Source organism: Globicephala melas, chromosome 2, assembly GCF_963455315.2.
Source record: "Globicephala melas chromosome 2, mGloMel1.2, whole genome shotgun sequence".
Lineage (NCBI taxonomy): Eukaryota > Metazoa > Chordata > Mammalia > Artiodactyla > Delphinidae > Globicephala > Globicephala melas.
The window spans coordinates 69894865-69919065 of NC_083315.2; the positions used below are offsets into that span (position 1 = coordinate 69894865).

General features: G+C 49.5%; 1 protein-coding gene across 3 annotated transcripts in view; it reads left to right on the top strand.

Moving 5' to 3' along the window:
* The window catches only part of DAPK2 (death associated protein kinase 2), a 124022-nt gene extending 112410 nt beyond the window's left edge, over positions 1-11612 (top strand). For all 3 annotated transcript variants that reach the window (XM_060293556.2, XM_070045053.1, XM_070045052.1), the window contains 3 exons: positions 8519-8608; positions 8717-8800; positions 11405-11612. In XM_060293556.2, coding sequence (XP_060149539.1) covers positions 8519-8608; positions 8717-8800; positions 11405-11485 — 255 coding nt within the window. In that variant the 3' untranslated portion in view covers positions 11486-11612. The remainder of the gene's footprint in view (positions 1-8518; positions 8609-8716; positions 8801-11404) is intronic.
* Positions 11613-24201: the final 12589 nt, after the last annotated feature.

Here is a 24201-nt window from a genome sequence, read left to right on the forward strand (position 1 = left end):
GCTCTGTGCTGGGAGGGGGCCTGGGAGCTGAAATTGCTCAGACGGAAAGAAAGCTGGAGGGGAGAGAATAGAGTATGGCGTGGATGGGGCTGGAGAGAAGACAGGACCAGCAGGGCTTTGCCGTATTAAAGAGCTCTGCCTTCACCCCAAGAGTCATGGGGAGCCATGATGGGTGCCAGGCAGTCAACAGCCTGACGTGCTGGTGGGGGCAGGGATGCCCAGTGAGCAGCACAGATGGGGAGTGGTTTAGGATGAGGCATGAGATTGTGATCCCATGAAACCATTTCTTTAAAATCCTACCTCTAATTCTATTCGCATGCTGGATCGCTTCAAATATCATATATAACATTTGTAACAGAAACTTTTTTCATCCACTGTAAGAAAGCATATTTTCATCAAATGTAAATGCATCTTTATGACGCCAAAATAAAGAAAAAAAAGCCCAGGATGGGAAGTCCAATAGGAGATTCCACATACAAAGCTGGGACACCCTCACTGAAAGGGTAAATGGGAAATAAAGCCACCAGGCAGGAAGGGGAGGCAAGGGAACATGTGTGTCTCAACCTTGACACTGGGTAGAGGGATGGAAAAATCCTCCACTGAGAATGGGAGTCCCAGGTCCATGGTACTCGTGCAGGTTTGCTTTCTGTATTTGCACAATCAGTGGAATCCAAAAGAACCTCAAAACAAGTGAATAAACAAAACAACAACAACAAAACAAAAACAAAAGAACCTCGAGCAGAGAATCTAACATCAAACAGTTTGAGGCTGGGTGGCCCCAATGGCTGGCAGAATCAGTGTGGTCATCTTCCGGAACACCTGCCTTCACTTCAGACCAACAGTAAGGATATGATGCCACTGTTTGGGAGTTAAGTCCTGATTTCAGAGATCCAAAAATGTGCATCTTGGAATCAATGGAAGATGGCAAAGGCCTGTTCCCTAAACCCTGTCTGGAAGAACTGATACAAAAGACCCATCTACGAGCTCTCCAAGAATTTTCCTGCCCTGTTACAGGACATGATATACCCATTTGGCATAAGGCACTGCAAAGATGAAAGGTCCCTTTGGCCAAGTCAACAGGTTTCCTAAGGAAAGGAAGCCCCTGACTGAGCAACTCTGGGCAAACTTTCTTGTGAAGGTCGAAATAAAATGCAATAAAGTAGTAAGATGTGGGTGATGATTTGAATTAGGGAGACTGGGAAAAGGGAGAGAGAAGTGGTTATTTTAGAATCCTGGCATCAGCTTCACACTGTCCATACTGGTGGGTCCTCAGACGTGAGCCACCCGACACCCTCTTTTTACAGGATTTTACAGGACAGGATTTGTCTAGAGTCCCCCAGCTAGTCAGCCCCAGAGCTGGGGTCAGAACCCTAAGTGGTTTTCCTCGCAGTAGTGGAATCATCTTCTCTGTGTTCATGTCCAGTCGTGGGTAACAACTTGTCATTTAGATGTTTTATGAACAGACTCTTTTATGTACTAAGAGTTTCCAAAGACAAAATGAAGTGAAGTGAAAAATGCCCCCCAAGTCTTTCAGGGAAATCAGAGGAGATTGTGACGTTCCTCTGTCACCTGGCTGGTCCAACTCCCATCACCCTTTGGCAGCAGAACCTGATGCCAAGGGGAGCCCAAGGAAGCCTGTGGAATGCCCAGCCAGAGGACCTGCTAGATTCCTCCCGACACGCCCACAGCTGGCATTTTAACAGAGACATGAAGGACAGGGCAGGGCAGGGCCGATGGTGGCGGGATGGGATGTTTCGTTGGTACCTAGACGGACGAAGACCTGGGGGACGCCGCTCTGTGGGCCGGCCCATCTACCGTCACAGAGGATCCTTTCATTCACCAGGCTGTGAATGAAAGGTCAGCCTCTGTGCTCTGGGCAAATGCCATCCTGGGGAGCGCAGGGTGAGCGTGTGACATCTTCCTGAATAGCGATTCCCAAGGAGGCTGGAGAGTCGGTGCCTGGGGAAGGCAGCAGTCTGTCCCTGCTCTGAGGCAGAGGCTTGCCGCACACGATTACCCTTTTGCGTGGGGAAGGGTGGAGATGGCGTGATAACGTGGTAACCGGTGATTCTGCAGATGCAGGGTGCTGGCAGTGAAGGGATGGAACAGAGTAACAATGGTAGGAGAAGCCAGAGTCTCCTCTGCGAACCACTTCCCCGTACCAGCCACCCACCTCTCCAGGTGATCTTGAAGGCGGCGACTTCCCACCTCACTCCATCAGGCAGGACTGTGGGCCCTTGTGGGAGGTGGCTGGGTGCTCAGCTCCCACCCCCACTGGCAGCCTCTGTACATGTCTATGGAACTGAATGGGCTTTTCTGCTTTGTCTGTGAAACTCTTGGCCTGTGGAGAAGATTCTTTGCCCCTGGAGAGGAGACCCAGCAGTGGGCATATTTGAGGAGCAGAAGAGGCCAGTTCATTGGACAAACACTGACTGTGCTCTGGCTCTGGAGGGAGGTGACAGATAAGGACAAGACAACCCCTGAATAGAAGACTCACTGTCTGGGACAGATGGGGCCCCAACCAACTGGGAGGTGAGGAAGGCCATGGTGTGAGAAAACAGGGGTACCTAATATTCCAGAAAACAGGAGGGAGACGAACTCTGACTGAGGAAGGGTAAGAGGGGTGGCAGAGGGCAGAAACATTCTCGGGGGGGTGGGGTCTTGCCCCCAACACTCCCCTCCAAGCTGTAGCCTTGTGGGGAAGGTACCAGGCAGAATTTGGAGGGATATGGGGATGAGCCCAGCTTGGTGTCAGGAACCTGGAGCTGTGAAATGGAGATTAAAGGGAAGGAGGTTACAGAGATTTAAAAGAGGGAGACTTTCTGTTTTTAACTTTTTGTTATGGGGGATTTTCAAAACTTGCACCAAAGTATTGAGAATGGCAGAGTGAATTCCACGTACCCGTTATCCAGCTTTGAAGTAATTTAAAGCAAACTTCAGACTGACTTACCTCATAAATTCTTCAGCAGGAATCTCTGATAGGGAGTTTCTTTTTCCTATGCCCCTGCGCCATTATCACACTTGACAAAATCAAGAATCATTACTTATTATCATCTGGATACACATTCTGCAGTCACATGCCCCTGCTTTTCTTTTCTTTTCTTTTTTTTTTTCCTGTATCGGCAGGCGGACTCTCAACCACTGCACCACCAGGGAAGCCACCCCTGCTTTTCTTAAGGGTGTCCTGTTATACGCGGTTTGTTCAACTCAGGATCCAAACGCAGACCGCACATGACAGTTGGATGTTATGTCTCTCAAGTCTCTTCAGTACAGGAGGGAGAGCTTTTGAAGCTTTTCCTGGGGATGAGAACTTGCTCAGAAAACTGAACGTCCCGGGGAGAAGATTAAAAGTGAGAGTGTCTCTATGCTGAGACCTAACTCAGAAAAGTAAGGCTGGGTTAGGCAAGGAAAGGGACATTCTTACCTCTTTGCATTGGCTTGTTCAGTGTAGGGACAACCTGCAGGAACACAGCCTCTCTGCAGCTCTCCCCACCCAGGCATAAGGAGGTAGAGACTCAGGCCCCTATAAGCCTCACGTGCTCCTTTCCTGGTTAAACAAGGAGGTAAGGCCAGCAGGGCCCAGGCTCCAGCCAGCAAAAGGAAGAGGCGGAGATGCCACGTACAGAGAGATGCCACTAAGGGAGATGAAGGAGCGAGGCTCAGAGAGACAGTCCTGGGCACGAGAGGAAAGTGGGTGCTCATGTGTCCATGGCTTTCAGTGGAGGATGGGGCTGGAGTAGTGACTCAGATGGAGGTTCGAAAAGTTGCAAACTGTTGGCAGTTTGTAGAGGAGGCCTGATGTTTATTTATTTATGATGTTATTTTATTTTTTTAATAGATCTTTATTGGAGTATAGTTGCTTCACAATACTGTGTTAGTTTCTGTTGCACAACAAAGTGAATCAGCCATATGCATACACATGTCCCCATACCCCCTCCCTCTTGCGTCTCCCTCCCACCCTCCCTATCCCACCCCTCTGGGTCATCGCATAGCACCGAGCCCATCTCCCTGTGCTGTGCCGCTGCTTCCCAGCAGCCAACTATTTTACATTCGGTAGCGTCTATATGTCGATGCTACTCTCACTTCGCCCCAGCTTCGCCCTCCCACCCCATGTCCTCAAGTCCATTTTCTATGTCTACCTCTTTATTCCTGCCCTGCAACTAGGTTCATCAGTACCATTTTTTTTTAGATTCCATATATATGAATTAGCATACAGTATTTGTTTTTCTCTTTCTGACTTACTTCACTCTGTATGACAGACTCTAGGTCCATCCACCTCACTACGAATAACTCACTTTCGTTTCTTTTTGTGGAGGCCTGGTATTTAGAGAAAGTCTTTGGAGTGCCTCTTCTGGAAAGCCAGTGTCTGTCTTTATGCCTGGGAGGAGGGCTGCTGCTTCATCTCCCTGCCCTGTGGATGTCGGTGCTGCCTAGCTCTCCCCAGTGGACTTTTTCAGAGACACTTGCATCTGCATGAACAAAACCTGACTTGAGCCACAGCGTTCTGTCTTCTTTTCTCCCTTCCCAACATTTTTCTGAGACACCAAACATGCTCCTAGGAGCCTGGTCAAAATCGCCCACACTCTCTGGTATCGCTGAAGGACCACAAGGCTGGAAGGTGGGCACTGTTTGTCTGCAGAAATGGGAGGGTCAGGAGAAGGCGGAACAAGCTCTGTTGCCTCTCACACCCTGAATTTAATTCAAAGTGTTGGTGCCACATTTCCTTCTGGGAACTGATCTCACTGCAGAATTTATGTCTCTCTGCCTTCATGCCTAGATGACCACAGTGTCAGCGCTTGGTGAGCCTCTTAGCAACCAACAAGGCCCATTGATTGGGAAAGGCCAGCCTGACAGGTTTATAGCCTCTTCCTCAGAGTTCATGCTGTTTTGTGTAGCATATAGACAGGGCCCTAGAAGTAACTGCATCACCTCCCATGAATGGCCTCTGGGATGGTCCGATGTGATATTTTAGTTGGGCATCTCTGCTCAGTGGCTGGCACTGCTGGACCAGTTGGAAGGTGGGATTCTCACTAACAGGACTCCCCGAGCCTGCCTGTCAGCCTTCCATACGTGGGGTTTAGCCATCTCTCGCCTCACAAGGGTGTCAATCAGTAAGTAGACAAAAAGAGGTCCCTTCACTCCCAGAGTCTACTAATTCCAGCTCATCAAACTGTCCAAGTGAAGTGCAAGAGTGTCCCTTGCAAGGGTTCGACTTGAAGGTGAATTGCAGACATTTGTGAAGTTAGAGGTAGAAATGTTCTGTGGGCTGGGAAGGCAGGATGCCAGTCACCTTGGGAAGGAGAGACTAGTTGCTGAGAGGTATGGGGAGGTGGAATTAACAACAAATGAATAAATATGGAATAAAATGTCAGGTAGTGACAGGTGCTGTGAAGAACTGGGGCAGAGGCACTGTGAGTTGCATGGGGCAGCTGGGTGCTATTTTATACAGGGTGGTCAAGGAAGGCCTCCTGAGGAGGTGACATTTGAGCAAAGACTAGAACAAGATGACAAAGTAAATACAGTAAGACCCGGAGACCTTGGGTTCCTGGACCAGCAAGCAGACCCATGCCATGAAAGCCACAGGGACAGGAAGGAGATGGGGAGAAAGTCAGGTTACAGAGGGACCCAGATGATACAGGGCTTGGGGTTCTTGGTGAGCCTGTTGGGTTCTATTGAGAGTGCCCAGAAGCTGCTGGAAGGTTTTTTTTTTGCGGTACGCGGGCCTCTCACTCTTGTGGCCTCTCCCGTTTCGGAGCACAGGCTCCGGACGCGCAGGCCCAGCGGCCATGGCTCACGGGCCCAGCCACTCCGCGGCATGCGGGATCCTCCCAGACCGGGGCACGAACCCGTGTCCCCTGCATCGGCAGGCGGACTCGCAACCACCGCGCCACCAGGGAAGCCCTGCTGGAAGGTTTTGATGCCAGGAAAAGGCAGGCTCAGCACAGATCAGTTGCCCTGTGTCCTCTTTTGCATCTCTCTTCCAGGTGGGACCTAAAGCCAGGGCTGGGCTTGCGGAGGAGGTGAGAGGCGGTTAAGGAAAGGGCTGGGAGAGCAAGACATGGCCTGATGGGCCCCTCAGAGCCCCCATCCTTTTCTCTTCTCTCTCCTCTCTACCTTCCTCCTTTTCCTCCTCTCTCCCCTCCTGCACTCTTTGGCCCAAACCACCGTGTCCCATTTTGGGGGAGTGAATAGCCCCTGGCTCTCTCGTCTCCCCTCCATGTCAAGGTTGCGTGCACTCTCTTCCCTGCTCCCTGACCTCCCCAGGACTCTGCCTCTCACCTCGCTGATTCCCAGGCAGAGCTGTGGGGAGTCATGGTGTCATGACAGCCTCCCGTGGTCTCACGGCTGGGCTGATGCAGGTGCCTGGGCCTCTCGCCGGTGGGGATGAGCAGGTCCTGGGACTTCGTTCTGGTTTGATTCTGCAGCAGCTCAGGGAAACAGTTTATCCGTACAGCTCTTCAGCACCCACTGTCTTATGCTCTGCATCAGGAGTGGGTAGTGAGGAAACATTGACAAAAACATGAAGAAAGTTCTTCCTGTTGTTGTCCACTAGTGGGATGACTCCACTGCAGAGCTGACCGAGAGAGGGGTTAAGTATAATCAAGGAGCACACATGTTTTGGTCATGTTGGGAGAGAGAGAGTGTTTCTTGGAAGTTATCTTGGAAGAGGTCATGTCTGAATTGGGCTTTGAAACACACAGAGGCCGTCCTGGAGGAGGGAGATTGGGTAAACAGGGAAGGGGCCTCCTGCCAGAAGATGTCAGGTCCAGAGCAGTGTGGGCCGGCCATATGCACTGGCTTCCACTGGCACCTGGCGCCATGATGAAAAATAAACAGGCATGGAGGTGTGCTTGCGGTGTGGTTAGGAGACAAGACCGGCATCGGGAATCAGTGAGTGACCTCACTCAGCGGTCACTGAGGTGCCAGAGGAGGCACTGCTGTGAGGAGGCTGTCAGAGCAGAGAGAAGAATAGAGCTGGATGGGACCTTGTGGATCGCCCCGGGCAGTTCGTTTCCTTGAGTCACGGAGTCCTTTAAGAATCATTGGAAGCTATTGACTCTTCTCAGAGGAAATGTATGTCTGTACCTATACACTAAGGTTTTTTTTTAATTGAGCTATAATTCACATACTATAAAATTCACCGTTTGAAACTGTATAATGCAGTGCTTTTTAGTATATTCACAAGGTTATACAACCATCATTACTATCTAATTCCAGGACATTTTCATCACCCCAGAGAGAAACTTCACACCCTTTCATAGATAGTCATTCCGCATTCTCCCCTCTTTCCAGCCCTGGCAACTGCTAATCTACTTCCTGTCTCTGTGGATTTGCCTATTCTGGACATTTCATGTAATTAGAATCATGCACTACGTGGCCTCTTGTGTCTGGCATCTTTCACTTATGATGCTGTTTTCCAGGTTTATCCATGTTGTACTCTGTGTTAGTACTTCATTCTTTCCATGAATGGATTTTCCATTCGGTTCTTCCATGGTATGGATATACCACATTTTGTTTGTCCATTCATCAGCTGATGCACATTTAGGTCCTCTCCACTTTTTGTCTATTATGAATAATGCTGCTATGAACATTTATGTACAAGTTTATGCACTAAAGTTTGCAGAGCATTTCAGGAGGTTCACAGAACCCCTAAAACCCATCTCTTGATTTCTCAATCTAGGAAAACCTTGTTTTACGAAGAGGCAGGAATTCATGAGGGAATGGACTCCTCACATTGGAGTCCATTAAATATGTCCAGTTTTTTTTGTATATCAATTACATCGCAATAAAGCTATTATAAAAATAAAATAATTTATAAAAAGAGGGAATGGAGAAGACAGGAAGGCTATCAATAATATATTACTATTTATTGAGCAACTCTAAGCTAAGCACTTTACATCCCCATTTACTTAATCCTAAACAACCCTGTGACACAATGTTATTTATTATCCCCATATTACAGATGAGAAAACTGAGGTTCAGAGAAGCCATGCCAGGTTTCTTGGAGAAGTCAGGGTTTAAGCTAAGCCTTGACTGCCAAGCAGTGAAAGGCAACTACACATCCCATCTCCTCTCGACCCCCATCAAAGCCCCTATTTCCTTGCATTTATTTTTGAGTGGAGTACTAATGCCCGTCTGCTAACGAGGCATCCATTTTGCTAGGCCCAGAACTGGCCCAGTGCACAGTGGGCATCGTGGGCTGCTGTACGATGACCCTTCCCCAGAGTGACCCATGGTTGAAGGACCTGCCTCCTGCGCTTCCCCTTCGGGGAGGTAGGGGCTGAGCCTCCAGCCCAGCCAGTGTGCACATCTGGCTGTGGTAATAATAGTGCAGGGGTGCCGAGGGCATCTCCGGAACAGCTGGGACTTCTGGAGCCGTTGCCCTCAGCGTGAGGTTCCTCTGCGTGCCCTGCCCAGCAGGGAGGTCCCGGGGTCAGGCTAAAGGTGGCATGAGGTCAGGGGCCCTGCTGCCGTCCGAAGCCCAGCGTCAGCCGCCATGCTCTGCTTTGTCTCCCAGCCTGTGGACAACCAGCAAGCCCTGGTGCGCAGGGAGTCCCTGGTCAACCTGGAGAACTTCAAGAAGCAGTATGTCCGCAGGCGGTGGAAGGTGGGTCAGGGCTTAGGGGTGGGGGCGGGGGCCAGGTGGGCCCCTGGTTCCCTCCGGGGTCTCGGTGCACATCCTCACCTGGCGGTTCCTCTCCTCCCCCTCCCTCAGCTCTCCTTCAGCATCGTCTCCTTGTGTAACCACCTCACCCGCTCCCTGATGAAGAAGGTGCAGCTCAGGCAGAATGAGGACCTGGTGGGTAAATGCAATGCCCTCTGATTGGGTGGAACTCTGGGTGTGGCCTGGAGCTGGGGGGAAGGGGGCGGGGAGAGGAGGTGGGGCTGAACTGTTTCTGGCAGGCTCTGCACAGTGATCTGTGTTCGGGGGGGACCACTGGGGTAGTGCTGGGAGGGGGCGCTCCAAGGGGGCAGCATGAGCCTCTGGAGGACCTCGAATTCTTTCCTGGTGGGCTTTCGAAGGGACTGCTGTTGCCACTCCACAGCCCCAGCCTTGCCCTGAGGACCTGTAGCCTGCCAGGGACCGTGGGAACAGTGGACAATGAGACTGCCGGGGGCAATCCAAAATCAATTCCTGACGATCCAAGGATCTGCTTTAGAATGAAAGCTTTACATTCATTTGCCGATTTTTCCCATTTCTGTTTTGCTTTAGTTTGTCAATAATAATAAAAACAATATTTAGATGATATCTTATATTTGATTAGCTTGTTGCAGTTTTACGTACATCTAAAATGAGAGACTTACAAAATAATATAGTAGTCAAGAGCATGGCCTCTGGAGCCAGACTGCTAGGATTCAAATCTTCCACTTACTGTGAGACCTTGAGGAAATTACTTAACCTCTCTGTGCCAAAATGTCATCATTTGTAAAATGGGGTTAACAATAGGTCCTACCTCACAGGGTAGTCATGAGGATTAAATGATGACATATTCTCAGAGCCTGGCATTTTAAGTGCTCAATACTTATTAGCAGCTATTATTGTTGTTTAAAATCCTCTGGTAGACTGTAAAATGCAGTGCTGGTGCTACGAAATGCAGTGTTAGTATTGCAGCTGGTCGAGGTTCCCTGACAGACCCTCCCCACTGCTCACCGAGTGTGGTGAGGGCCCCAGGAGGGTCTAGGATGACACAGGTCGGGACAGAAGGTGACTGCCTGCTCAGGGAGAGGCTGGAAGGCGGCAGCCTGAGGTGAATGGGCCGTCAGCCCTGGGCAGCCTCAGGGCGCACAGCACTTAGGCTGCATTGCAGGACCTGGCACAGCCCCTGTGCTCCCTGCCACCAGCCTGAGCCCGTCTTGATTCTCACTCTTGTCCGGAACTTGAGGATTTATGGCTCCAGAGACCCAAAACAACCGTGTGGCTTTGGCCAAGCCATGTCCCTTCTCTGGCTGCCTTCCTCATCTGCTGTAAAAGGGGACTGGACTTGCTCCCTCTGAAAATCCCTGTTAATCACAGGCAAACTGTTCTCCAGCTGTCTTTTGTATTGTATGGCCCTGACTCATGCTCAAAAGTTTCTATTCAGCAGAGCTCGAGTTATTTTTATTGTTATAGCCGGGCTTGGTCCAGGATGTATTTGGCTAAAGTTGATCTTGACCTTGGATTGCCAGCTGGCTCAGGCCAGGGGAAGGAGAGAGGGCCCTGGGTAGGCACATGGCTGACAGCGGGTATGCCTTTCAGGCCGAGTTGCCCTGGTACAGTGCTGGCCATTGGGAAAGAGGAACAGAGAGTAACTGAAAAGCGTATAAAACTCTTTCCTAATTTTTGTCCTTGTGCAGACATTTAAAATAACACTCTTTTTTACTCAAACAGTCAGCACCTGATATCAGCTCGATGGCTCACCCTACATGTGGAAAAGGAATGAGTCCCAGGGGACTTCCCTGGTGGTCCCGTGGTTAAGACTCTGGGCTTCCGCTGCAGGGGGCCGGGGTTCGATCCCTGGTCAGGGAATTAAGATCCCTGCGTGCTGCATGGTGTGGCCAAAGAATTAAAAAAAAGAAAAAGGAATGGGTTCCAGACATCTATTATTCAGTTTTCCAAAAGGCATTTTCCTTAAAAAAGAAAAGAAAAGCTACGTCCTTTTGTTTAGGAAGCATTAAAATTGAACATCTGACAATAGATTTTTTTTTTTATGACTTGCATTGTCTTTCTGAATTAGGACTTTGTTTAATAGTTTTAATAATTTAATTAGATGCATGTGTCGTGAATGAAAAAGGCACGGTGACCACCAGGTTGGCTGCTCCACGCCGGCTTAGCCATGTAGGAGCTGACGGACTGCACTTTACTCTTTTTCTCGTTCATAAAAATGGAGCACGGAAGCCATTTCCCTGGAAAGACTACATGGCAGGGCTGGCTAAAGGCGCAGCTTAAGCCAGTCAAAGAAGAGCGGGGGGAGGTGGCCTTCGGAGTCTGGGGAGATCCCTGTGGCTATCCCTCCCCCGTTCTCTCTAGGCTGAGTTCAGGAGACCCACCAGCCCACAGACCGACTATCCGAGTGGTCTTGATTATGTGGCAGCCACAAAGGACACCGGATATAATTTTCATTATTATTATAATTTGGCCTCTTCTGGTACCTGATTTTCCCTAGATGCTCTGCTCTGCCTGTATTCCTTCCTCCTGGGAAGGCGGCCTCAAGGCAGTTGGTCTGGCCCCATTTCAGGTCCCTCCCCACCCCCATCCCACCCACCCCTGGTGTCTGGACAGAGCAACAGGCTTCCCCTCAATGTCCATCTCCCTGGTTTACAGGCCCGTGACCCAGGTGTATCAGCTCAGGTTACCCAGCACAACCCCATTCCTGGCACCTTCTGACCCTCTTGCCCTGGGTCTCTCTTTTTTTCTGTCTTCCAGAGGAATTGTGAGAGTGACACAGAGGAGGACATCGCCAAAAGGAAAGCCCTCCACCCCCGGAGGAGGAGCAGTACCTCCTAACTGGCCAGGCTCAAGGTGGCCACCAGGGAGGCCTGGGCCCCGCAGGGCTCCTTTCTATGCAGACTCTTGGACCCCGCTTGTCGCCAGCACCCAGGCATTCTGCATCCCTGAGCACTTTGCAAGAGAGATGGGCATGCAGGATTCAGAAGCATTTGCAGGGGAGCCAGGAGACCCTGGGAGCTGTGGCTGTCACCTCCTGGGAATGCAGGAGACTCCAGCATTCCCAAAGCTCTTAATTCTCCACAAAATGGGCTTTCACCTGCTGCCAACCTCAGAACCTGGGATGGGGATGTGGACCTAAGAAAATTATGCAAATGACCATCATCATCATGGGTGAAGGTCAGATTCAGGCAGCTTTCCTCACAGGATGAGGGAGTTCAGAACCAGCCTGGTCAAAACTGACACCAGGAAGACAGAGGCCTCCCCCATGGGAACAAGATAAGAAGTGAAATGAATCTTGGGGTGTGAGGGACCAATCCTGTGACCTCCCAGAACCCACATGGAGTCCACGTGTCATGCTGGCCGACATATCAAACCTTCTAAAGCAGCCCATTTTCAGCCCACTGTGTTGTAATTTTTTTCACTTTTATTAAACTTCTGGTTTACCTGATGCACGGCTTCTTTTAGGACTCTCCCGATCTGATTTTCTTTAGCTCAGGTGCCTATGACTGTCGGGGAGCACCTGGGGTGCTGAGTGGATAGCACCTCCGAGGGTCATACTGAGCCACCCGCTCTGGACTGCAGGGTGCCTACCTTCTACATCCTTCCCTAAAGGAGTGCAGCCCAAGAAAACCAGCCCAGGTACCAGCATATAATGCCTGTGCTCCCTCCGCTACGACGACAGTCACCCCTGCTGGTGTGGACTGAGTGGTGTCCCCCAACCTCTGGTACCACTGAGTATTTGGAGATAGGTCTTCAAAGAGGTCATTAAGGTAAAATGAGGTCACTGAGGTAGACCCTATTCCAATATGACTGGTGTCCTTATAAGAAGAGAGATCAGGACGCACAGGACCATATGAAGAGACAGTGAGAAAGCGACCGTCTACAAGCTAAAGAGAGAGGCCTCAGAAGAAGCCAACCCTGCCAAGACTCAATCTCAGACCTCTGGCCTCCAGAACCATGAGAAAATAAATTTCTGTTGTTTAAGCCACCCAGACTGTGCTTCTGTGTTGAGGCCGCTCCAGAGAACTAATATACCTGCCAACGACGGCCAAGATGGGGCAGGGGGCTTTATGAAGATGTGGTTGGAGAAGGTCAAAGAGGGACCTACAGGGAGAAAGGAGAGGAAGAAAAAGATGGATTACCTGGACCCTTGAGTGAAGATGGCAAGAGAACTTTGACAACATAGAAATCTGAGCCCTGCTTTCCAGGCCAAAGGAATGGTGGTGCTGAGCAGAAACCCAAGAGAAGACCCTTGGAAGCCAGAAGTAAAGAGGGTCAGGGTGAGGCACCAAGGCTGAGAAAGTACATGGGAAGAGGTGGGAAAAAGGGAGAGAAGTTTTGGAAGGTGAGTGAGGGAAAGTGTGCCAGGAAGGAAAGAGGGGAAGAGGGTGGAAAGGAAAGGGCACGGGGAGAAGGGGAGGCATCCTTTCCCTTTGCCAGCAGCAAGTTTTAAGCACGTTGTGTGAGAGAGTGGGCCCAGCGGCCCTCATCCAGTGAATGATCTAGGGCAAAATGGCCCCACAGAAACAGAAAGGCAGTCCAGTTTCAGAAAAGCTTCCAGCCAGAAATGGAGCGGCCTGCAAGCTTGTTGAAGAAAGCTCTGCCGTTGCCTTGGACGTCCCAGTTCTCAGGAGGATCCAGCTCTGTGCCTCCCTCCAGCCTCTGGAGGGTAGCCGAGGCTGAGAACTGCTAACTGTGTTCAGGGCCCCTGGGTCATGGCTGTGGCTGGTCACATAGATCAGCAGGGAATGTTCTAGAACAAGGGCTCCTGGGCCCTCCTAGGAAGTAAAACGTGGTAGCGAGTAGGCGGCTGCCCTCCTGCTAGGAAAGAGGGCAGTGAATGGCTTTGACAAACCCAGTCTTGAGTTTGCAATCATGACCAAAGGGTAAGCCTTTTGGAACTTGTCTGGCCCAACCACTGCACTGTACTGAAGAGGAAACTGAAGCCAAGAGAGAGGAAGTGACTAGTTGTGCTTCACACAGCAGATTCGTGAACATGTCTGACGAAAGCCCAGACTTCCTGACTCCTAGTACTGTGTTCATTTCTTCAGCTTGATAACTGTGGGAGACCTTTCAGGAAGTGGATGGACACTTTGCTTTGCATCATTTTAAACATGCTCTCATCTGTCCTTTACTGTTGCCTGCCCTGTCATTCATTTCTGGAAATGGAAGAAATGGTCACACTTGCTTCTTTCCATCTTTGCGAAGGGCACTGCCCCTGAGTGGGGATAGCTCGGCAGCCAACCTCCATGGGCTGCAAGTCGGTCAGTGAACCGATATATATTGGGCTCCCACTGTATGCCTAGGACTGTTCCAGATGCCAGGGTTAGAACAATGAACAGGACAGACTTGATAACTTCCCCTACGGGGGTCTACATTCTGTAAAGTCCTGGGAATCCAGGACTCCCTCCTACTTATAGGCTGCTCCTCCCCGCTCCTTCTCATCCAGATTACATAAAGCCCTGTTGGCTGGGTCCCCCTCAGCGCAGCTCTCTGGGGTTTGAAGGCACCCGCTGGGGTTCCCAAGTCCCTCAGGAAGCACAGGGCCAGGCAGTGGGCAGAGAGGAGCCTTTGAAGATGTGCATCGTTTGAGGATGACTTTGACACCTAGCAGCCCGAAGCCAAGCATCTGTGCCAATCCCATACAGGGCCCCAGTCCCTGTGGCCTCTCGGCTGGCAGAGGGCTGGTGCCCTCCAGGTGTGAGGAAGGGTGGAACAGCTGGCCCAGGGGAACTAGGTGTTCTGGGTTAGTTCTGAAGAAGGCTGTGTTGACCAGCTGACACTTCAGGAGACCACAGTGTGCCCTGAGGCGAATGGAACATTTCCAGTGATGAGCTCAGTTAAAAGGCAGTCTTCAAAGAGTCTGAAGGTGCCCTGCCCCCGAGTGTTTGCCTGTATGTTTGCAGGATGCTGCATTAATATTTCACAAAGGCACATATAAATATTTCAGTGCTCTGCATTTTAATGTCAATCTCACTGGTTTTCCTGACTCCAGATCTTGGATTTCATTTGCCTTTTCCACTAGCCTATTTATTTGCCAAAAACCTTATTTTGGAAGCAGGCGAAGAAGGCCATACCATAAGAGGTGAACCACAAAATCTCTATGAACGGAAAGTAGGTACATGTGAAAAGAGCTTAATTGAGGACTGGGATATCACAAGGAATTTCATCTGGCACAGGCTTATCGAACTTTCCAGCTGGTTCACAACTTGATGTCATCCTGACATTGTTCTGTTCACTGTTGCTGCACCCCAAAGAATAATTGTTCCTTGGTGGGCTGCTGAGAGAATCCCACTCTAAGCAGACCTTAATAGGCTTAGGGATTGGAGCCATCGAAGAGCTGTAAACAATGGTTAATTCACATTTCAAAAAGCAGAAACACAGTTGCTGACCTCTCATTAATAGTTTCTATTTTTCCCTTTCTCCCACTAGTTCCCTTTTTCTCTCCCCCTCTATCCATTAGCAAGTCATAATATATATCTGAAGTATATATTTTAGTAATGTCTTTACTCATTGAATAAAATTTGTGTTCCCAGTTCGTAATCGAAAAAATAGTTGGTTATATTATCTAGGGAGGAATAATTTTGTAAGTATTTCCCCCCCTGTGGATCAGTGATCCTACCCCCTCGAGCTAGAAAAAAATGAAAGAAAAAAAAATAAGCTCTCAATAATTTTTAAAAACCTGTTCTGTAATAGGAACATTTATATACGCTTTATTTAATCCTCTTTGTGAACTTGTAGGGGAAAGGAGAGCCCCATTTCCATAGATGAAGAAGCTGAGACTCAATGGAGTTAAGAAATTTGCATGCAGGGACTTCCCTGGTGGCGCAGTGGTTAAGAATCCACCTGCCAATGCAGGGGACACGGGTTCGAGCCCTGGTCCGGGAAGATCCCACATTCCGCAGAGCAACTAAGCCCATGCACCATAGCTACTGAGCCTGCACTCTAGAGCCCGTGAGCCGCAAATACTGAGCCCGCGAACCACAACTACTGAAGCCCACGTGCCTAGAGCCCGTGCTCCGCAACAAGAGAAGCCACCGCAATGAGAAGCCCGTGCACTGCAACGAAGAGTAGCCCCCACTCGCTGCAACTAGAGAAAGCCCACACACAGCAACAAAGACCCAACGCAGCCAAAAATAAAATTAATTAATTTAAAAAATTTTGCATGCAATCACACAGCTGGAGCATTTAGAATCTGGATTCCAGCCCAGTTTTGCCCACCCCGAAATCCACATTCTTCTCTACTTTTCCTGGAGAGACAATGTTGCGTGAACAAAGCAACCCAGAGAACTAGAGAGAGCATGATACTGTTTTTATAAAGCTCAAAAACTATACTGTCCTTTGTTTGGAAATACATGTCAATGTGATAAAAGAGTGTTTTCAAAGCAAGGCAATAATTATGCTCAAAATTCAGGGTGACACTTACCTCTGGCGGCTGAGATGGGGAAGAGGACAAGCGTGGGCACCAGGCTGTTGGCAGCGTTCTGGACAACACTAAGTTCCTGAGGGGCTCACGGGAGTTCATTTTATTATTATGCTTTCTCACTTCCATATGAGTTATCTATGGTTGTCATCTATCAAATATTAAAATAATACAGGGAGAAAGTGAGGTGAAAAAAATCAACCCTAATGGTCATGAGATGCCACAGTGGACAGGACTTGGAGGCTGTGGTGACGATCCCCAAGTGTGCCTTTCCCCTCATGACTTAATGCTGGCTTTGCTCTGTGTTTTTTTACCTTAATCAGAGGTCATCATGCCGCTCAGTGAGAATGCCTCTGTTGTATTATTATTCCCATTTTAAAGAGAAGGGGCAGAAAATCCCCCCTGCTTTGCAGCTCACATCCCCAGTCACCACCTCCCCTTGGAATTTGCCTAAGGATGCTTGTCTGAGGACATCTTCCAAGCCCAACTACGCTGAGTTTGCCAACTCACTCTCTGGTGCCTTCCTGTCTCTCTGAGTTTAATCCCAGAGGCTGGACAGGGTTTGAAAAGTCATTTGGGGACTTCCTTGGTGGTCCAGTGGTTAAGGTTCCGGCTTCACCGCAGGGGGCATGGGTTCAATTCCTGGTCGGGGAAGTTCCACATGCCGCATGGTGCGCCAAAAACAAAACAAAAAAAGCCATCTGGGCCATTCCCCTGCTCATTTTGAATGGAGAGGAGGCGGTCCTGTGTCTTCCCTCAATTTCCTTTTCTAGTTCTTAGCAGTCCTTTGTATATTTCACTGCTTCACCAAAAGGCCTGGGCTAATTCCTGGCACTTTTCAGCTGTTGAATCTTGGCCTTGTCATTCATCCTTTCTGGGCCTCGATTTTCTCATCTGTGCAATGGTGATAGTAACATCAATGTTACCTGTCATGAGTGCCTCGTTGAGACCCATTTTGTAAGGGAGGTTTGTCAACTTTGAAGAACTTGGCAAACATAAGGGATCTGTTATTTACATACCTTAGTTGTACTCTGAGACCACAGGCATAAAGAGCAACTCTGAGAAATGTAAAAGGAGAACAACCATGGCGACAGTGGCACTCAACGCTGGTGCCCTGAACTCTGGTTAGAGGGTTCCTGGGGCCCGGGCACCCCTCCTACTCACCTTTTCTGCCCCAACACACCTCTGTGATGCCTGATTCTGCACAGAGCCTCAGCAATGGTTTATTAAACAGAAGAGAAAGCAGGAAGGGCCTTCTTCCCACATGGGTGCCAGAGGCTCTCAGTTGGCCGTCTTCTTCCCACCCCTCCAGAGGGTGCTTGCGGGGGAGGCCGGAACAGAGCCCTGCTGGGGGCAGGGTGCTGAGAGGGAGACACTGCTGCTTTGCCTTTTCGTTCAGAACTTGTGTAGCTCACTTCAAGAGGCGTAACAACTCTCTGAACAAGTAGATGCAGGGACCTCCCTGGTGGTCCAGTGGCTAAGACTCTATGCTCCCAACACAGGGGGCCCGGGTTCGATCCCTGGTTGGGGAACTAGAGCCCACATGCCGCAACTAAAAAGATCTTGCATGCCGCAACTAAAGCCCAGTGCAGCCAAATAAATATTAAAAAAGAAGAAGAAGAAGAAGTAAATGCAGGACTCAGACTATTTGGCCCCTACCTTGTTTCCTTGTTTTGTTGTTTTTGATGCTGATTTAGTTTGTTAGGATGGCCATAACAAAATACTACAGACTGGGTGGCTTAAACAACAGAAATTAATTTTCTCACAGCTCTGGAGGCTGGAAGTCCAAGATCAAGGTGCCAGTAGGGTTGGTTTCCCCTGGGACCTCCCTCCTCGGCTTGCAGACAGACGTCCTCTTGCTGCCTCTTCACATGGTTGTTCCTCTGGTCACAAGGATCCCTGGTGTCTCTTTGTGTGTCTGCATTTCCTCTTCTTATAAGGACACCAGTCATACTGGATTAGGGCCCACCCTCCTGGCCTCCTGTTAACTTAATCACCTCTTTAAAGGCCATATCTCCAAATAGTCCCATTCTGAGGTACTGAGGGTTAGGACTTCAACATATGAGTTTGCGGGGAGGTAGAAGATGCAATTCAGCCCATAACAAATATTTCCTTTAAGAATTATGAGTTTTTCATGTCTGCCTCCTCTTGTGGGCCATAAGCTCTGTGAGAGCGGGACTGGGCCTGTTTGCTGTTTTGCGTACAGTGTCTGTGGGGGTTCAGTAAGTATTTATGGACTGAATTAATGAATGGCGTATTTTTCCCTGTGGATCCAAAATGGCAAGGAAAGCTGCAGACCTCACGCTGGCAAGAAGCCAAAACAGAGCCTTCAGAATCGGGCGCCCGGCAGCCACCCTCTCCCAGCATTCCTGTCCTGCAGGGCGTACTCAGTTTAATACACACTGGTGCCGAATAGGCCTACCGTGGGTCAGATTTTCTTCTGGCCTTAAAGGATGAATGAGTAAGCTTCTGGTAAGAGAAGGGGAAAGAAAGTATGGGTTAGTGTTCTGTTTGCTTGTCCTTACACCTTCCTGTGGCTGAACTTCGGAAAGTCACTAAATGAAAGAGTAAAACGTCTCCTCTGGGTGTTGAAGTAGTAGTGTGATGAATTAGGACTGTACCATTTTTCCCCACCCCTAGCCATTGTGACCCTGATTCCAGGTCAGAGACCCAGAGGGCCCTTCCAGAGAGCCAGAGGCCACCTGTTGGGCTTGGAAGAGGTGTTCAAGGTCAGGCATAGATGACAGGGCAGGCTCTGGCTGAGTCCTTTGGAGGAGTGTGTGTGTGTGTGTGTGTGTGTGTGTGCGCGCGCGCGCACACACACTTCAAGGTACCTGCATGTGCGCATCTGTCTCTGTGGGTATATTTAGATGTGTGTGTGTGTGTGTGTGTGTGTGTGTGTGTGTGTGCAGCCCTGGATGTATCTGAGTTTTCTCTTTGTTTCTGTGTATGTGCATCTGACTGTGTGTCTGGGGGTTCTGGGTGTGTGCGTCTGTCTCTGTGTGGGTGGGTGAATCTGGGTGTCTGGGTGTTGTCCAAAAGGACTCATGGGGAAAGTGCCTCTACCCCAGGCTTTGTAGCATCTGTTCTAACGCTGTCAGACCTCTGAGGCCAGTCTATTTGACATTCCAGGGGACAGAGTTGAGGACAGCCACATCTGCTGAGTCATAAGGATGTGGGCTCTGTGTGTTCACAGTTGGACATATCTCCTTTCACACACCCGGAGGGGAAATTTCAGACGGACTGGCTGACCCTGCATTCTTTCAGAAGGTTATGACCTCTGCCAGCCCCAGGAAGGAGCAGAAACGAGAATGCTCAGGAGACCTGGAGGTTGGCAGGGGGCAAGATGAGACCTGGGTGTTCCCCAGCTGGGTACCCTGGGTCATAGCTTTCTCAGGCCGTTCCAATAACCAAGCTGCCGGCTTTGAAACTGATTGATGGACGCTTCCTGGTGGAGGAGGGAGCCAGGGCAGATGGTCTTGAGTGATATAAAGTGCAGACCTCACCAAACTCTTAGTGCTGACCCTAAGAGGCCCTACCAGGCCATGAGTCTGGACTCTGGAAAATCCTTCTCTTCCCTCCCCAATTCAACCAACAAATAAACAGAAACCACCGCAATAGTGTGCCTAGCCACAATGCAATCAAGTGAGTCTCTCAAGTTTGTCTGAAATAAACAGTAAACATTTCCCCAGGGTGAGCAGGGGCAGGAAGCCTCAGTCATGGGCTCCTTGATTGGAATGGATTTCATAGGTTCTTTTCCAAGGGCAGATAAAGAAGGGCAAGAGGGCATTTGTGGTGTGTACCTGGCAGGGCATGGGAAGTAAACGCCCCTTCCGAGAATTTACACGTGCCTGGCGTGGAAATGGGCACTGTTCCCAAGGAGCCCACGCTGGGGGCAAACCCGCGGATACTCAGCTTACCCAGAGATGAGCTGCTTCCTGTAGCCCATGAGGCTGGGGCACAGGTGTGGATGAGGTGAGGCAAGGGGTGCATCCAGGAGGGGTTGGTCCTTCTGAGAAGGCAGTATTCAAGGAGGGAGGGGGCTGGCCCGGAGCAGGGGCCTCACCACCGGTCACTTCCTGTATTCAGGCAGTGAAGGCCACTGACAAAAATTCATGCCAGTCTACTATCACTCGCCTTTGGCAAGGTCCAGCCAGCCCTTGGAGCTCTGTGGGTCTGGACAGCAGGGCAGTAGGTTTGGTGGGGATCAGGTTCTGCTGGGGAGACAGGGGCCTGAGAAGGAGGTTGGGTGCTCAGTGCCTGCCTAACCAGGGGCTTCAGCGACTTTGTAGATGCCCACCCAACCCCACTGGAGTTGCCCAGAGGTGACAGGGAGTTCATGATCTCCTGGCAGGACCCTCAAGAGTTGGCGTCAAACTGTTCACGTTGTTGCAAGTTTTTCTCAGGTTGAGTTCAAATCTGCCTCCCTGAAGATCCGGCTGTTGTCCCGGTTCTGTCACATCCATTTAACAAATATGTAGACAGAGATGAAAAAGACAATCTGTGTCCTCAAGGAATCCACAGACTAGTGACAAGGACAGCTGTTACACAGGGCAGGATGAAATAGGGGCTCAGCTGCGAGCTGAGGGAGGGGTTCTTCATCCTGACTGATGGGGGCCCCAGGAGGCATCCAGAGGAGGTGGCATTTGAAACAGGCTTAAAGGATAAGGGGATTGGTGTGTGCGGAGGAGCTGCGGAGTCCAGGCCAGGAAAAGCTTGAGCGAAGACACAGGGGCAGGAGAGAGCAGAGCAGTTCCTGAGGATGCGGAGTTGCTTGGCAGGGTGGTGACCTGGTGTGGAGGGGGGGGCCGTGGGGGAGATGGGGGCTGCATCACAGAGGGGCTTGAACCCAGGCCTGGGCCTTTATTCAGTGGGCCACAGGAAGGCTCAGAGGTTTTGGGAGACTTTTATCAGAGCTGCGGTTTACATCACACAAAGCGTGTTCCCCGTCCAGCAGTGTCAGCATCACCTCGGACCTGTCAGAAATGCCGATTCTCAAGCCCCACCCCAGACCTGCTGAAGCAGAAGCTCTGGGGGAGGGGCCTAACTAACTGCTCAAACAAGGCGTCCAGGTGATTCTGATGCACTGCTTTAGAAAAACAACCCTGACAGCCTAGGGAGAGACAGGTGAGGTGGGCGGAGTCTGGAGGAGGGAGAGCAATTTGGGGCTATTAGTATCACCTGGGGGAGGCAGGAAGCCGCCTGCCCCGGGGAGGGGGCAGGAAGATTTAGACAGATTTGGGTTGCAGTGCCAGCCCCTCACCTTCTAGCTTCGTGAACATGGGCAAGGGACTTCCCTTTCCTGGGCCTCAGTTTCTGCATCTTCAGAGAGGAGTCACAGCTGGAGAAGGTAGGAGATGGTCAACGACCATTTCAGCTTGCCCAGGACTGAGGGGTTTCATGGGACTCAGGATTTTCAGTGCTAAAACGGGAGCGACCAGGACAAACGGGGATGGCTGGTCACTCAAGCCCCCGAATGGTACCCAGAAAGAAGCACTGCTCAGGATGTCTACAGAGTGAATGCCGAGAGCAGGGTTGCTGAGGGGCCCAAAGCCCATTCTTGAGCACTTTTGGTGACAGCTAAAGTTGCCAATCCCTCTTGCTGCTGTTTCTGGTGCCCGTTTGGCAGGAGCCTGTCCCCCAGGCCTCTGCTCCTCTCTGGCTCTGAAGACCAGCAGAAAGGGAGACGGGGCCCAGGCCAGGCAAGGGCACGAGGCCGGCACCCCATGGCCGTATTGCTGGCCTGGTGCCGGGGTCACATGAAATACAATATGGCTGAGGCCTCCCAGCCCCTGCTGATACTGCTGGAGGCTGAAAATACCCAGTGTCCTGGCCTGGGCGCCTGGCTGACTCTTCTGGGTCAGGAGTCAGGGGAGCGACTGTGGTGTCTGTTACTCCACTAGTCTGGCCTCAACTGTGTTCTCACCGCTTCGGCCAGGGCCCTCTGGGTAGGGGTGGGGACTTGCAAGCCCTGTGGCCTTCTAACTTTCCTACAGTTGGGTTTATTTTTTTTAATTGAAGAATAGTTGATTTACAATGTTGTGTTAATTTCCCTTGTACAGCAAAGTGATTCAGTTATACATATATACGTTCTTTTTTTAATATTCTTTTCCATTATGGTTTATCATAGGATATTGAATATAGTTCCCTGTGCTATACAGTAGGACCTGTTGTTTATCCATTCTCTATATAATAGCTTTCATCTGCTAATCCCAAACTCCCAATCCTTCCCTCCCCCATCCCCCCTTCCCCTTGGCAACCACAAGTCTGTTCTCTATGTCTGCAAGTCTGTTTCTGTTTTATAGATAGGTTTGCTTGTGTCATATTTTAGATTCCACATACAAGCAATATCATATGGTATTTTTCTCTTTCTGACTTACTGCACTTAGTTTAATAATCTCTAAGGCCATCCATGTTGCTGCAAATGGCATTATTTCATTCTTTTTTATGGCTGAGTAATAGTCCATTGTATATATGTACCACATTCGTTATCCATTCCTCTGTCGATGGACATTGAAGTTGCTTCTATGTCTTGGCTATTGTAAATAGTGCTGCAATGAACATTGGGGTGCATGCATCTTTTCGAATTATGGTTTTCTCCAGATATGTGCCCAGGAGTGGGATTGCTGGATCATATGATAGTTCTATTTTTAGTTCTCTGAGGATACTCCATACTGTTTCCCATAGTGGCTTCACCAATTTACATTCCCACCAACAGTGCGAGAGTTCCCTTTTCTCCACACCCTCTCCAGCATTTGTTATTTGTAGACTTTTTAATGATGGCAATTCTGAACAGTGTGAGGCGGTACCTCATTGTAGTTTTGATTTGCATTTCCCTAATAATTAGTGATGTTGAGCATCTTTTCATGTGTCTCTTGGCCATCTGTATGCCTTTCTTTGAAGAAATGTCTATTTGGGTCTTCTGCCCATTTTTCAATTGGGTTGTTTGTTTTTTTGTTGTTGAGTTGTATGAGCTGTTTGCACTTTTTGAAAATTAAGCCCTTGTCAGTGGCATCATTTGCAAATATTTTCTCCCAGCCCATAGGTTGTCTTTTCATTTCGTTTATGGTTTCCTTTGCTATGCAAAAGCTTGTAAATTTGATTAGGTTCCATTTGTTTATTTTTGCTTTTATTTCTAGTGCCTTGGGAGATTGACCTAAGAAAAACTTTGTATGTCGGAGAATGTTTTACCTATGTTCTCTTCTAGGAGTTTTATGGTGTCACATCTTATTTTTAAGTCTTTAAGCCATTTTGAGTTTATTTTTGTGTATGGTATGAGGGTGTGTTCCAACTTCACTGATTTACATGCGGCTGTCCAGCTTTCCCAACTTGCTGAAGAGACTTTTTCCCATTGTATTTTCTTGCCTCCTTTGTCAAAGGTTAATTGATGGTAGGTGTGTGGATTTATTTCTGGGCTCTCTATTCTGTTCCATTGATCCATATGTTTGTTTTTGTGCCAATACCATGCTGTTTTGATTACTATAGCTTTGTTGTATTGTCTGAAGTCTAGGAGGGTTATGCCTCCTGCTTTGTTCTTTTTCCTCAGGATTGCTTTAGCAATTCCAGGTCTTTTATGGCTCCATATAAATTTTAGCATTATTTGCTCTATTTCTCTGAAAAATGTGATGGGTAATTTGATAAGGGATTGCATTAAATCCCTACAGTTGAGTTTTTAAAAACAGGGACCTGAGGTGGAAACACCAGATAGAAAGGTTACCCATGGAAGCTTGCTCAGAAAAGTGGGGCAGCTTCTTTCTGAAGATCCCAAGGAATTTCTCCAAATGTCTTGCTGGTCCATGTGCTCATCCATGGACCAATAATGGGGACTGGCAGGGATTAGAGGATTTCTTTAGGCCTGAGAGCCAGGGCCTCAGAGCTTGGGGCAGAGACAGCTTCCTTCAAAACTGGTTGGGGGAACTGAGGCCATTGCCAAGAGAAGGAAAACAGATATTGGGAGGGACCAAACGTCTCCCTCATTCTCTTCCCGTTTGCTGCTGGGTGGTGCTCTTCACCTAGTTCTGCTGCCGGGATGCCCTCCATGAATTCAGGGTTGCCTCATGAGCGAACTCTCTGGGGTTTGAATGGGGCTTCCACTCCCAACATGCACCCACACCTGCCCAGGAGCCAGGCC